Source organism: Dipodomys ordii, unplaced genomic scaffold, assembly GCF_000151885.1.
Source record: "Dipodomys ordii isolate 6190 unplaced genomic scaffold, Dord_2.0 Scaffold35, whole genome shotgun sequence".
NCBI lineage: Eukaryota > Metazoa > Chordata > Mammalia > Rodentia > Heteromyidae > Dipodomys > Dipodomys ordii.
The window spans coordinates 7,113,704-7,128,028 of record NW_012267251.1 but is presented as its reverse complement, the minus strand read 5'-3'; the positions used below and the strand labels follow the sequence as shown (position 1 = coordinate 7,128,028).

Genomic DNA, 14,325 nt, shown 5'->3' with positions numbered 1-14,325 from the left:
ATAAAGATTGTTATATCCTTTTTTAATCTTTCCAATGATAACACATTACCAGTACCAATTCCAACTAATTGACAAAATTGTTTGGTTCCGCTCTGCTTCTTGGTGGCTGCCAGCTAAACAGCTCTACTCCACCACACTCTTCTCCTCACCACAGAACAGAAACATGCAAGCAGCCTACCAAGAACTGAAGCTGCCCGAACTATGACAAAATAACCTCCACCCAGCCTCCCACTGTCATCCTGTGCATCTCTGGTACTTCCTCCCCTTAAGACCTTAGACCATCATTCACAGTGCAACTTATCAACACATCACAGGTAACAACCAGCTTTTCTTCTGGAGAAAACAGTGACACACATACTGGCAAGAAGGGTATCATTGCTGGGCGCCAGTGGCTCAACACCTGTAATCCTAGCTACTCAAGAGGCTGAGATCTGAGGATCACCGTTCAAAGCCAGCCCAGGCAGGAAAGTCCATGAGACTCTTATCTCCAATAAAACACTAGAAAACCAAAAGTGGAGCTGTGGCTCAAGCGGTAGAGCGCTCGCCTTGAGCTGAAGAGCTGAGGGACGGTGCCCAGACCCAGAATTCAAGCCCCATGACCAACCAAAAAAAAAAAAAGGGTATCCTTTTCTTCCCAGGAAAAAAAATTATGAAGCTTTAAGTTTTATTCACCCAACAAATGAAGTTTCTGAAAGAGAGGGCTATACTGATGGCTACAGAGTAAAGTATAATTTGAGTAAGCTGGAAACTTGCGGTCTGAAAGACAGCCTTGAAACAAATGAATTTTTGCCTATTTTTTTTTTACAAAAAGACAGCTTACAGTATTTCATAAGGGGGAAAAAAGAAGAAAGCACAGTTCCATGGCAGGGCAGGAAATGAAGAGCATCGTTACAAGAGAAATAATGTGAGGAGTTCTTTATGTTGGCAGCATGCAATTTCCCAAAATAAAAACTAGTCAGAACCAATTTAACTACCTGGGAAGAAATAGGTACATAGCTTTTTTTCTCCAAACAAAACAATGAAAACCCCAATTTTTTTTTTGTCTGTCCTGGGACTTGAACTCTGGGCCTGGGGCTGTCCCTCAGCTCTTCAGTTCAAGGCTAGCACTCTACCACTTGAACCACAGTGCCACTTCTGGCTTTTCTGCGTATGTGGTGGTGAGGAATCGAACCCAGGGCCTCATGCATACAAGGCAAACACTCTACCACTGAGCCACCTTCTCAGCCCCCTGTAATCTCCAATTTTTGTGGGCCACATTATATATAAATACTTTAAGACACTAATTGGCAATAAACCATTAGCTACTGACATTATTTAAGCCTACATTCTCACTGTAAACAGTAATATTTTGACAAATAATGGTATTATTTATTGATACTATTACTATTTAACAAAGCAAAGACTTAGTGCCCAGTTGGCAGGATGTCACGTGTGTCAATGTGATCCTAGTACTTTGGAGGCTAAAGCAGGTAGACAGAAAGTTTGAGGCCCAGGTAACAAGACTTTGTCCCTAGCGTATAACAGCAATAAATAAATAAATCTGAAATAAATACATTTTTCTTGTATTTTCTAGCCTTCCATTAACCTTATCATATATATATATTTATTTTTATTTATTTACTTATTTTTTTGTCTGTAGTGGGGCTTGAATTCTGGGCCTGGGCGCTGTCCCTCAGCTCTTCAGCTCAAGACGTACGCTCTACCACTTGAGCCACAGCGCCACTTCCTGTTTTCTGGTGGTTTATTGGAGATAAGAGTCTCACGAACTTTCCTGCCCAGGCTGGCTTTGAACCACAATCCTAAGATCTCAGCCTCCTGAGTAGCTAGGATTACAGGTGTAAGCCACTGGTGCCCGGCCTTCTTATATTCTTTAGTAACAAAAAAAAACTAATGTTATAAGTCAGATAAAACTGGGAAGGAAAACCTTATTATAAATAAGTGGTACCAACGTGTTTTATTGCACATGTGAAAAAATGTCAAAATGCCAAAGTATTTCTATACCTGTCTACCTCATCCATTAAAATCTTATCCAAATCAATTTCATTCCCCCAAGTTAACTGGAATGCAGTTTAAAATAAAAATTAACAGAATTTTATTTAAAGATAGAACTTCCCCTTTTTGTTTCAAAACTATGAAAAATCTATGAGACCACTCTTTAATGTATCATAATGTCTTATTGTTGTTAGGACTGTTAAGATATTTCTCTGTCTGCCTGCCCCTCCTCCCCTCAGAGACTGTTTTTCCTCTGAATAGTCAGGACAGTCACTGACTCCCTTGCAACAGTTCATTATTTTCATGTCTCGTTGTTACAAGAAAATAAAGGACATCTTATGACTACTTGATTCTAGGCAATCTAGCTATGAACAAAAGGAGTCCTTTTACTTGGTTCAGTACTAAGCTTACCAGATTTCCACATCAGGGGGTAGAATCAAACCCTCACTAACACTAAAACTCAAGACTTTTCTCTCACATTATTTATCTACAAAGCAGCCTTGAAGGTGAGGTCAAAGAACAAATAGAATGTTACTGAGCAACCTGATGACTCTCAAACGTAAATCTACACAGGACTTCTATACTTCAGGCTCATCCAACTGCTTACCGATTATCTCAAAGACGTTTGAACCTTACAAGCCCAAGCTGGGGACACAATTCCTGACACCGCAGCAGCCTCACCCTATCCTGTTCAAAGCAACCTGAAGGAACTTCGCAAAAGGCAAATCAGATCACACTTAAAAATCAATCCTCCAATGACTTTGTACAGCTCAGGGATCTGCTGACTCTGGCTGCAGTCTTTCCTGTAGCCAGTTCTCGCATCATTCCGGCAGTGACATCACTCCGGGACAGCGGTGCTCTGCACCCTAATGGCCTTCTAGGCCTCAACACATCCCAAATTCGTTCCCTCTCCCCCCCCTCTCCCCCCCCACCGCATCATGAAGCTTGCTGTTTTCTTTTCCCCAGATCACCACAGGCCAGTTTCTCTGGTATTTTTAGGTCATGGTTTAAATGCCAGCTCTCTAGACAGGCCTTCCCTGACCACCACCCATGAAAATAGCACGCTCTACAACTTAGAGCCCCTCCTAAGCTATTCTCTGCATGGCATTTACCATTCTGAAATTGTCATCATTGGATTAATTGTCCACTGGTTATCTTTGCTACCAAAATTACAGTTTCATCAAAGTAGGGACTTGTTCTGTTTTTTCATTACTGGGTCTCATTGCCTAGAGCCATAGTTATTTTGGACAAATACTTACTGAATGAGTAAGTACTGCATATCATACAAATTACACAGGAATGTGGCTCTGAAACTTCAAATGTCCCTTTCAATAAATTCTTTTTTTTTTCTGTCGGTCATGGGGCTTGAACTCTGGGCCTGGGCACTGTCCCTCAGCTCTTTAGCTCAAGGCTAGTGCTCTACCACTTGAACCACTGCGCCACTTCCAGTTTTCTGGGTGGTTTATTGGAGATAAGAGTCTCACGGACTTTCCTGCCTGGGCTGGCTTTGAACCCCGATCCTTAGATCTCAACCTCTGAGTAGCTAGGATTACAGGCATGAGCCACTGGTGCCCAGCCCCTTCAAGAAATTCTTAATAGGACCTTTGTCAACATAAATTTTCTTTCTTATTTATTTATATATTGGGACCTTGGTTCTTGTTCTGTCAGCTATGTTTCTCTCCCGTCTCTGAAAAACCTACCTGGCTCCTTTCGGTGTTGGAGAGCTCTGCTCAGATACATTCTTCCATCAAGGCTGCCTGACCCACGCTAATGGACTGGCACGCAATTCCTCAGCTCATGCCACACGATGCTGGTTTCGTTTCTGCATGGTTGCCACTGCTCTCTTAAGCTATCTTTTTAAAATTTTGTTTACTTGCTTGTTTACCAAATACTAACATTTTTTCTCCTCTTCAGAGAAACAGTAATCAGTATCCTCACATCTCTATAAGCACACCAAAAGAACTTCCGGAAAAGATTGGCCCTGGGTCAGCTCTGTAACCCAGCCAACGTTGTAACACAGCCCATTGTAGCATTCCAGGCAGACACTCAACAGTACAGGCTCAGAAGGAATCTGAGCACTGCGAAGACCTTTTCCCCCAGTTATGTAAAGATCTTCTCTCTGGGCAAGCATCTAAATACAACAGTTTTCAAAAGTTGCTTCTTGAAACTGATCATCTATGTTATTATTAATGAACTGCTGTCATCTACAGACTGCAAGAATGGGTCAGGGTGGGTGTGGGTCGGGAATTGCTCTGCTTACAGTGCCCCTGGCTACCACCGCTGCTATAACCATCCACTGTTCTACCACACTGCACTGTTCTTCTACAAGTTAACAACATTCTACTTTTATACCGAACATTCCAAACCTGTATCAATCTGTGCTCCAACTGTGTGTGTGTGTGTGTGTGTGTGTGTGTGTGTGTGTGTGTGTGTATGCATGTATCTTAAGTTTTTGCTTGTTTTTGTTTTATAACATTTCTTTGGGAGAACACGGTTACTTCAGAATAAAGTAAGTTAGTAGTCTACAGTAAGTGTAAAGATAGCCTTTTTCTCTTTTGGGAAAACTAACAGTCCTACTTATGTAAACTTTTTTTTTAGGTTTGCCTTTTTTTTTTTTTGATGCCAGTACTGGGGCTTGATCTCAGAGGCCAGGCTCTGTCCATACTGCTAGCTTAAGGCTAAGCACACTACCACTTGAGCCACAGATCCACTTCCAGCTTTTTTGGTGGCTAATTGGTGAAAAAGTCTCATGGACCTTCCTGCCTGGGCTGGCTTTACACTGTGATCCCCAGATCTCAGCCTCCTGAGTACCTAGGATTACAGGTGTGAGCCACTGGCACCTGGCAAGTTTGTCAATATTTAAAGTTGTTTTATTTTTTAACTGATATATAAAATCATAAAATTTATACCTATTATTAGGGTATATGTTTTAGTACATGCATACAATTCACACTGTCAGGTTAATATATACTGATTTCAGGTTCAATAATTATCAAAAACTAAGGCTGGCTGAGCACTGGCAGCTCATGCCTATAATCCTTGCAACTAACTCAGGAGGCTGAGACCTAAAGATCACAGTTCAAAGGCAGCCCAGGCAAGAAAGTCTATGAGCCTCATATCCAATTATCCACCAGAAAACAGGAAATGGAACAGTGCTCAAAGTAGCTGAGCACTAGCCTTGAGCAAAAAAGCTAAGGGACAGTACCAAGGCCCTGAGTTCAAGCCCCATAGCTGACAAAAAACAAAAAACAAAAAACTAGGGTTGATCAACAATACCAAGTCTCACTCCTATTTGATAAGTGGGAAGAAATAAATTATAGCCAGCAGGTGTGAAGTGTTAGGTAACTTCTTAAATGTAGCTTTTGCTACTTTTAATGTTCCCTTTGAACATAAAGTTACTAAAAGAATACAAAATTTTCATTACTCAAAAGTGAATTACCTATTTCATAGATAAAATCTACACTAATTTTCTTCATACTTATTAGCTAGCTTTCAAATGGGGTAAATTAAAAAGAGCATGTATATGAAACCACAGCATATAGTGCATTTCATATCAAATAAAATAATTAAGCTTCTAAATTGGGAAATAAAAGAGTATAATCAAGAGTGCTATTTCAGGAAGTTTAATCTAGCTTTAAGCCATAGATTAGATGAGTCAAGGAAGCAAATCCACAAATGATCTTTAGTTTCAAAGATTCTTTTCAAACAGATCAAAGCTGTTTGTAATTTGTGAAGAAGTATTTATAAAATAAAATATAGGTATGGGAGTTTCTAGTATCAACACTGTCCTTTTACCACTTTGTTCTCTAAAATAAATAATTTAAGATTTCTTAAATGTGGGCTTAAGACTCATTCAGTTTAGTTGATTACAATCTTATTTTTCCTAATGGAAAAACTATCAAGTTACATTGATAAATACTTTTTTTGTTTCTGCATTACATGGGTAACCAAGTAAAGTAACTGTGAATCCGGTGGTAAAATGTATTCCTGAGTCACAGTCAAAAGAATTGCAAAATATTAGGGTCTCTAACAGTGCTAAAACCATACTTTTGTAGGTAAGTCTGTTCTCAAATAGGAGAGAACATTAATGGGGTGGCTTTTCCTTTATTCAATGTTTAGCTACAGTCCATTAAATGGCAAGCAAAAGAATCAACTCTGCTACATCAGGGCTGTAATTTAAGCAACAACGGGGTTTACTGAGAACACAAGAGAAGAAGCCAGGGAAGAGCTGAAACTCTAGCTCAAGAGGCACAGAAATGCAGAAACCAAGAGATGGGACAGAAAACTACAGAGAAACAAACCCAGCAGAAGAAAAGCAGCAAGGAACAGGGCCAGGCTCCCTGAAAGGGGTCAGTCTTTCCAACGGGTTGCCACCCTAGCTACAGCAAGGCCCATACAATGCATAAGCTTTAACTCCAGTACAGGTATCTGTGAGGCAGCGACCACTCCAGTGTGGGAAGGCAAAGGAAAGAGGAAAAGGAACAGGAAGGGGAAGGGGCAAGAAAGAAAAGATGTCATGTTGTTCCTGAGATCAGCTTCTCTGTTCTCAATACTTCTTATATATTCAGCAAAACCAGTGAAAAATTACTGGATTACCTTGCATATTCTTTTTTTTCCTAAATTACTTTTTTTGTTGTTTGAAAGGTGATATACAGCAGGGTTACCTTTACATACATCGGGTAATAAGTACATTTTTCTACTGCACAGCATCATCTTTCCCTCATTCTTACCTATTCCCTCCTTCCCCTCTCCACTGAGAAATTGCATCATTCACTTTCCTCAATGGCCTGTGCAGCCACTGTGCACCACTGCTGCACATTTTCACTGTTTTTCCTCTGATTCTATGCCCTCCCTCCCCTCCCCCAACATGTGCATGTGTACACACCTAGTGTAAGGTAAAGAACACAGAGCCATCAGGAAATGAAACAACAAATTAGAAAAAAGCCCTTTATTTCCATATCTTTTGGAGTTCCTTTCTCCATACATCTGAAGAGGTGCTTGGGTATTGCACTTTTGTGATTCTCTCCTAAGACTATCCTCTGTTGGTCTCACAGTATGTGAGTATCTAGAGTTCTGTGTAATTTGTCCTATCCCAGTGCATTTCAGATCTAACTTCTGCGTAACAGGAGAAGCAGCACTGGTCTTGGCTTACCTCACTTAGCATGATTTGTTCAGTTTCCATCCATTTCCCTGCAAATGACATTACTGTATTCTTTCTAATGGCCATGTAAAATTCCATTGTATATAGGCACCACATTTTTTGGATCCACTCCATAGCTTAGCTATTGTGAAAAGTGCTGCAATGAACATGGATGCCTTGAACATTCTTATGCACCATGAAACCCAGGTGCACCCTGACTTACCGATTCTGCTTCACCCTCTATCGAGATACCCTACTTAACAACTACAGTTACTTTGAGGGCACATGAAATCAAAATAACCTTTAAAACAGGAACAGACCCAGTAAACTACTCTGAAGAGAAGCTTGGCAGATGGCTGACTGCAAACCAACATCAGGAGGTGAGTGTACAGAGCGCATGGTTCCTATTCCTTCCATCGCACCACTTCCTGTCTACTTACTCCCTAGACAAAGGCAGAACCATCATTCTGTGATTGAGAAGAGAGGATGCGCAGGAGGACCCTGCCTTCTCTACATGGTACATGCTCTGTCTTCTCCCTTGGCTTCTCAGAGCCTCAGTTTGTTCCCCCAGAGAACAGGGCCCACACTCCCAGAGCTGCTGTCAGAGTTAAGTACATGACACATTGTACGGTACACATGTGTGCACTGCCTGGCCCCACGTAAACTACATACATAACTGCAGATCACAAGCTCTACGAATTAATAGGACAGTGATAGTTTATTCTAACCTCACAGTAAAACAATTCACAAAGTGCTTTGAGAACATTTAATACAGGTGGGGGGGCAGTAGATCAACAATACAATGATAAAGGAGTGAGGAGAGGGAAAATGAACATAGAGAATAATGGGACAACTTACTCCACGATCCTATAATCCACAAAAAAGGGAGAAACGTTTAGCTACAACTCAGTCTGGTCACAACCTAACCTCTTCCATGTAGTCAGTAACATGCTTTCATATCTCAGAAAACCCCTCAGTCCAGTCACCAGTCACCCCCCCATCCCTTTCCCCACCCACTGAAACCCCATTAGTCAGTTCCCATGTGATGCCTTCCCCTGGTAGCAGAGACTATCACACGTCCACTCTAGGTTCCCACGCCTAGTGCTTAAACTTAAGTTTAGAGCACGTATTGCATGCTATTAGATGGCGTTTCTCCCATTCTTCTTCCTCACTAGAGTTTTAGGCACGTTACCACTCAAGCATAAATGTCTACCAGTGATCAGCTGGTTAATTAGAAATGGAGTCTTCAGGACCGTTTTTGCCCCAGCTAATCCTCTGGGTCTCAGCCTCCAAAGTAGCTAAGATGATAGGCATAAACTACTGGTACCCACTGCTTGTAACCTCGTTTTAATCTCATTTCCCAGAAGAAATCAAAGTTCATAGTTTGATTTATATTTTGTCTAAAAACCAGTGCATAGGGGAGAAAATAAGGCCTTCTCTCAAAAATAACCAGTTTAAAAAAAAAAACAAACCTGTGTGGCTTAGTGGTACACACCAGCCTAAGTAAGGTTCAAACCTCAGTCAGTACCACGAAAACAAACAAAAAACACTATCATTTGGTTCCATAAAGCATGACAAACTCTTTTTACTTTAAAAAAAAAGTGTTTCTTAAGAAACAAGACTTTACTAGTAGTCTGACAAATTTTCTCCCCTACATTTTGAGTAAGAAGGAATATTAGTGTATTATTAATCAAAACGTCATGGTAATTGGATTTTTTGGGGGGAGGGGCAGTACTGGGCTTGAACAAGACCTAGACACTGTCCCTGAGCTTCCTTTGCTGAAGGTTAGCACTCTACCACTTGAGCCACAGTGCCACTTCTGGCTTTTTCTGTTTATGTGGTACTAAGGAATCAAACCTAGGACTTCAAGCATGCTAAGCAAACACTCTACCACTAAGCCACATTCCCAACCCCAGTAATTGGACTTTTAAACTGGGACAAAAACTGAAAGTATACAATTAAAATATGTCAGCATATGTGACTTAACACAAGGTTAAATTGATACAGTAAGTAATGAAGTTGTCAAGTTGTAACAACCCATAAATTGAAGGCAGACACAGAAAAACAAAAATTCTGGACCATTTAGATTAATTCTATAAATATCACATAAATGAATTCAAAGTTATAAGTAGCATCAATAGTGTGAGTAATATCTAATTAATGCAATTAGCTATCTACCAAACTGTTACTTTAAAATTACTTTTCCAAAAACCTTCCTGTGTTCACACACACACACTATCTTACACTAGGAAAAATGCAAGAAACATTAAATTTATTTAATTTTTATTAATGAGGTTCTAAAATAGATAACCTACTTTTAAGGACATCTGGGTTATCCGATGTGTTATCTGTCTGTATCGGAAGGAGCAGGAATAAGCAAACCCTGACCACAAAGTTATCAATGTGCTTTGTAACTATGCACTCAGCCTTGAAAAGACAAGTGTGGAAGTAAATGGCAGGAGAGTCCAACAAATAGAGCTAGGCTGTGCAGGAGCGGAATGTGACTCACTGATAGCGACACAGAGGTTAACATTCAACTTGCTCCTGTGCTGGAAACTGATAGGTAGTATACGTACACAAGTGCCAAAGTCACAGGATAACCTAGCCACAGGTGAAACTGGAGCTATCAATGAAAAGTTGAGAATACCATTTCTGATAACAGACCAAACTTATCAGTTATCCTTAACAATTCCACTATAAATCTATAAACTACTCAAGACATCATTCTTCATATCCTAGAAATCTTAAAATAAGGATTTACCTCTTTATTTACTTATTTTTGTTTTTTAAGCATTGGGTACCAAACCCAGAGTCCTGTGCTTGCTAGGCAAGAACTCAACCAGTAAATCACAAAGATCTCCAACCCAGAACACAGGTTTTCAAAATAAAGAAAATAGGCAGGAAGCAAATTAGGTCATTACCACATCTACTACCACAACTTGGGAAACTCATTTTTGTCATCCTTCTTAAATTTTATCATTTCATAATATAATAGCATTTTTGATGGTTCTTGCATTTTGTTAAACTTAGCTAAAGCAGTGAAAAGCAGTGGGTTTCAGTCTTCAGAGACTATTTATGAGATAGGTCCTGCATGCTTATCCCAGACAAACTTAGAAGTCTATCTGTGTTTTTTTTATAAGAATGAGCTAATGCCAGTGCCAGTGGCTCACGCCTATAAACCTAGGTCTTTGGAGGTTGAGATCTGAGGATGATGGTTCCAAACCAGCCCCATTTGGATCCAGACCAGGTAGACAAATCTTTGAGACTATTATCTCCAATTAAAATCAAGTTGTAAAGCCAGGTGAAGGTGGCTTATGCCTGTAATCCTAGATACTCAGGAGGCTGAGATCTGAGGACTGCTGCTCAAGGCCAGCCTGGGCAGGAAAGTCCGTGAGACTCTTACCCCCAGTTAACCACTGGAAAACCATCAGAAGTGGTGCCGTGGCTCAAAATGGTAGAGTGCTAGACTTGAGCAAAAAAGCTCAGAGAGAGTGCCCTGGCCAACAACCAACCAATCAATCAAGTTGTAATGCACCAACCTTGAGTGAAAAAAGTTGAGTGAGAGCAAGAGGCCCTGAGTTCAAGCCTCAATACAAGCACAAACAAACAAACAAATGAGTAATGGTTGATGAATAAACTATCTGATATGAAGAAATTTACAAAGAGGTTATTCTAGCACATAAAACACATAAATCACAGCTTTTCCCTAATGAAAATAAAGTCAAGCATGCCTTTTTCATCTCTGCTAGCTAATCTCTATGATAGAAGAAAATTTTAAATTAAATAAAATGACGTCAAAACAGATGGCTGGGCACTAACGGCTCATGCCTATAATCCTAGCTACTCAGGGAGCATAAATCTGAAGGATTCCAGCTTGAGGCCAATGGAGGCAGAAACTCCACCAAAGTCCATGGCATGGCTCAAGTGGTAGAGGGCCGGCTGTGAGCATGAAAGATGGGCGAACACAAGGCATCAAATTCAAGCCCTGGAACTGTCCACCCCAACCCCTGCCAAAAAGAAAAGGAAAAAGGAAGGAAACTAAGAAAGTAAAAATAAATGAACACAATATAACTCATCATATACACACCACCGAATATTCCAAAATAGTTTGTTAAAATCTTTACATAGAAACAAGATTTACATGAGATAGTTACTAAATACTAGACAAAGAAAATAATCAAATTTCAAAACATTGCCTTCTTTTTTTATAGTACAATTCATAGTCAACATTGTAAGTTTAAAATACCCTTGGATATAGAAAGACTCACCATCTGTATGGGTTTCTTGTGGAGATCTCGTTCAGTCACCAGTTTTTCCTGGTCAGTGACATAAAGGCCTTTCTGTGCTAAAGCCTGGATTACAGCATCGTGGCCCAAAAGCGGTTTCGCCGCGTCGCTCTTGAGAATGAGACTCCCAGCACGACAGTACAGTTCAGCCGACAGGAGCAAGTTCACAACGGGTGGTTTGATGTGTTCCTGGTCATACTGATCCGTATAAAATGGTTCTCGAAATTCCTCTGGCACGTTTTCTATAAAGATTAAGGGGGAAAAAAACCTATTACAAGATATTTATAAAAGAAACTTAAATTATTATTCAATATCACAGAATTAAAGAATCCTTCTAAAAATAATCATGTCCCTTTAAGTTTTGAAAAAGTAGGATTTTTTGGACCTTGAATCCCCAAAAGGGGACTGTCTGTGACGCAAACATGAAGTTTTCTGAACCTAGTGGCTCAGAATAAATGGTCAGATTCCTAACAACTAATTTCAGTGAATAGCTACACATGTAGGCAGTCAACAGAAAAATGCAACACAGCAGCTATTTCAGGAGACTGGCAGGCCGTGCCACCTGAGAAGATGAGCTCTTCACCCAAAGCCTTAATTGTTACAAGGTGTAAACTGATTGCCTAGACTGTCTGGAGACCCATTAGTCTCTCTCCCCTCCTGACAAAGCTTAGCCCAATAAAGTTATGGAGGACTCTTGGAGTTCATATTTAGATGAGCTCTGCTGTTCTATTCAGCTGGTGTGGGGGAATATACCTATAATACCAGCACTTGGGAGGAAAAGAAAAGGGGATCATAGGTGTAAGGCCACCCAGCTACATAGCAAGATTCTTTCTCAAAAAAAAAAAATCCTTTTTTAAGTCTTATATTCATTGCTGATGATCATGACAGTTAGAGGTGGAAAAAGATGATTTTATAGGAACTGAAGTTTGATGGCCGTAGTATACACAGGAAGAGAAGGACACAGACTGCTGAAGACAAGGGAAAGTGCCCAGGAATGCATCAGGGAGGTAAAGGTGGAAAGCAGAGGTGGTGGGGCCTGGATTAGAAGGGAAACCATATCAACATTAAAAGAAAAAGAACATCAAAGGTAGTGCCAGTCTAGAAACAAGATCCTAAGCTTAGTTTTAGGCATATTGAATTGGAAATGACAGCAAAAATATCCAAGTGAAAATATCCAATAAGTAGCAGGAAATATAGGGCTCAGTTAAAGAGGTCAGAGTGGAGGTATCAATTTGGGATTTTAGAGACAGCTAAAAATACCCTCCTTTAATAATTGAAAACACTTTCCTTCCTTCACACTGCATTACCCAGTAGTGCGCTGAGTTTAAACTTAATAGAGTGGCTTCAGTATTGTAAACTGCGGAAGGTAACGCTGGTACACACTTCTAATTTAGTATCATTGGAACAAAGAAGAAGCTATCTAGTAGAAAAACCATAGAAGAGAAACTGTTTTAGGATAACTATTACAATGCATAAAAGATTTTCTATTTCCTGTATCAATTAAAAATGATTAATATAGTTGATCTTGTAACTAAACAGTTGTACAAATCAAAGGAAGTGCTCATTTTCCAGATCACAACTTATCTACCCTACTCATGCAGATACATAACATGAACTTACTGTGTTTACATTCATTTTCACACATGACCTTGATATCAACTTGCTGAAATAGGCAGATAATATGAAAATAAATAATGAGAATATAAAGTTGGGTATGGCAGCTTATGCCTAAAATCCTAGGTGCTCAAGAGAGGAGAGAGAGCCAGACCCTATCTGAAAACAAGCCAGGTATGGTAGTATGTGTCTGTAACACTGGGTAACTTGGGAGGTGGAGGCTGGAGGTTCACATTCTGAGGCCTGCCTGAGCAAAAAGCAGAAGACCTTATCTGAAAATCAAAGTTAAAAAGAAATGAGGCCATGGCTCAGGTAATAAGAGAGCTGCCTACAGCCAGGCCCTAGAGGTTCACGCCTGTAATCCTAGCTACTCAGGAGGATGAGATCTGAGGATCACGGTTTAAGGCCAACCTGGGCAGACAAATCGGTGGGGCTTTTTCCTTCTTTTTGGGCAGACAATACTAGGGCTTGAACTCAAGGCCTGGGCACTGTCCCTTAGCATTTTTTTACTCAAGGCTAACCTCAAGGCTAACACTTACACTACAGATCTACTTCTGGTGTGTGTGTGTGTGTGTGTGTGTGTGTGTGTGTGTGTGTGTGTGTGTGTGTGTGTGTGTGTGTGTGTTTAATTGGAGATAAATGAGTCTCACAGACTTTCCTCTCTGGCGGGCTTTAAATGGTGAACCTCAAATCTCAGTCTCCAAGCAGCCAGGATTTACAGACATGAGCCATTACACTTTTCAAAGACTCTCATCTCCAATTAACCAGCAAAAAGTTAGAAGTGGAGGTGTGGCTTGAGTCGTAGAATGCTAGCCTTGAGTAGAAAAGGCTAATAAAGAGCTCGCTATGTTCAAGTTCCAGTACTTAAAAGTGTATGTGTGTGTATGTGTGTGTGTGTGTGTGTGTGAGAGAGAGAGAGAGAGAGAGAAGAAAGCATGAGTAAGAACTTGAGTTCAAACCCCAGTACTGGCAAAAGCAGTAAGAAATGAATATACATTTATACTTTCTAAGGATCTTCTATATGTCAAGTTTTGTCCTAAAATATGAATTCTGTCACTTAACCTTAACAATCCTTTTAATCCCCACTTAGATAACTCCAGAAAGTTTAACTTGCCCAAAGACGCAGAGTTATAAACACAGCTTTATACACTTTAGCTAGGCTGGGAAGGTGGCTCAGTAGTAGAGCGCATGCCTCGCATGCCAGAGGCCCTGGGTTCGATTCCTCAGCACCACATAAGCAAAAAGAAAAAAGCTGGAAGTGGCGCTGTGGCTCAAGTGGTAGAGCACTAGCCT

General features: G+C 40.4%; 1 protein-coding gene across 1 annotated transcript in view; it reads right to left on the bottom strand.

Annotated features, from left to right (window-relative positions):
• Positions 1-14,325, bottom strand: part of Camsap2 (calmodulin regulated spectrin-associated protein family, member 2) — a 75,210-nt gene that overhangs the window by 49,280 nt on the left and 11,605 nt on the right. Inside the window, exon 2 of the mRNA XM_013017459.1 lies at positions 11,401-11,660. Coding sequence (XP_012872913.1) covers positions 11,401-11,660 — 260 coding nt within the window. The remainder of the gene's footprint in view (positions 1-11,400; positions 11,661-14,325) is intronic.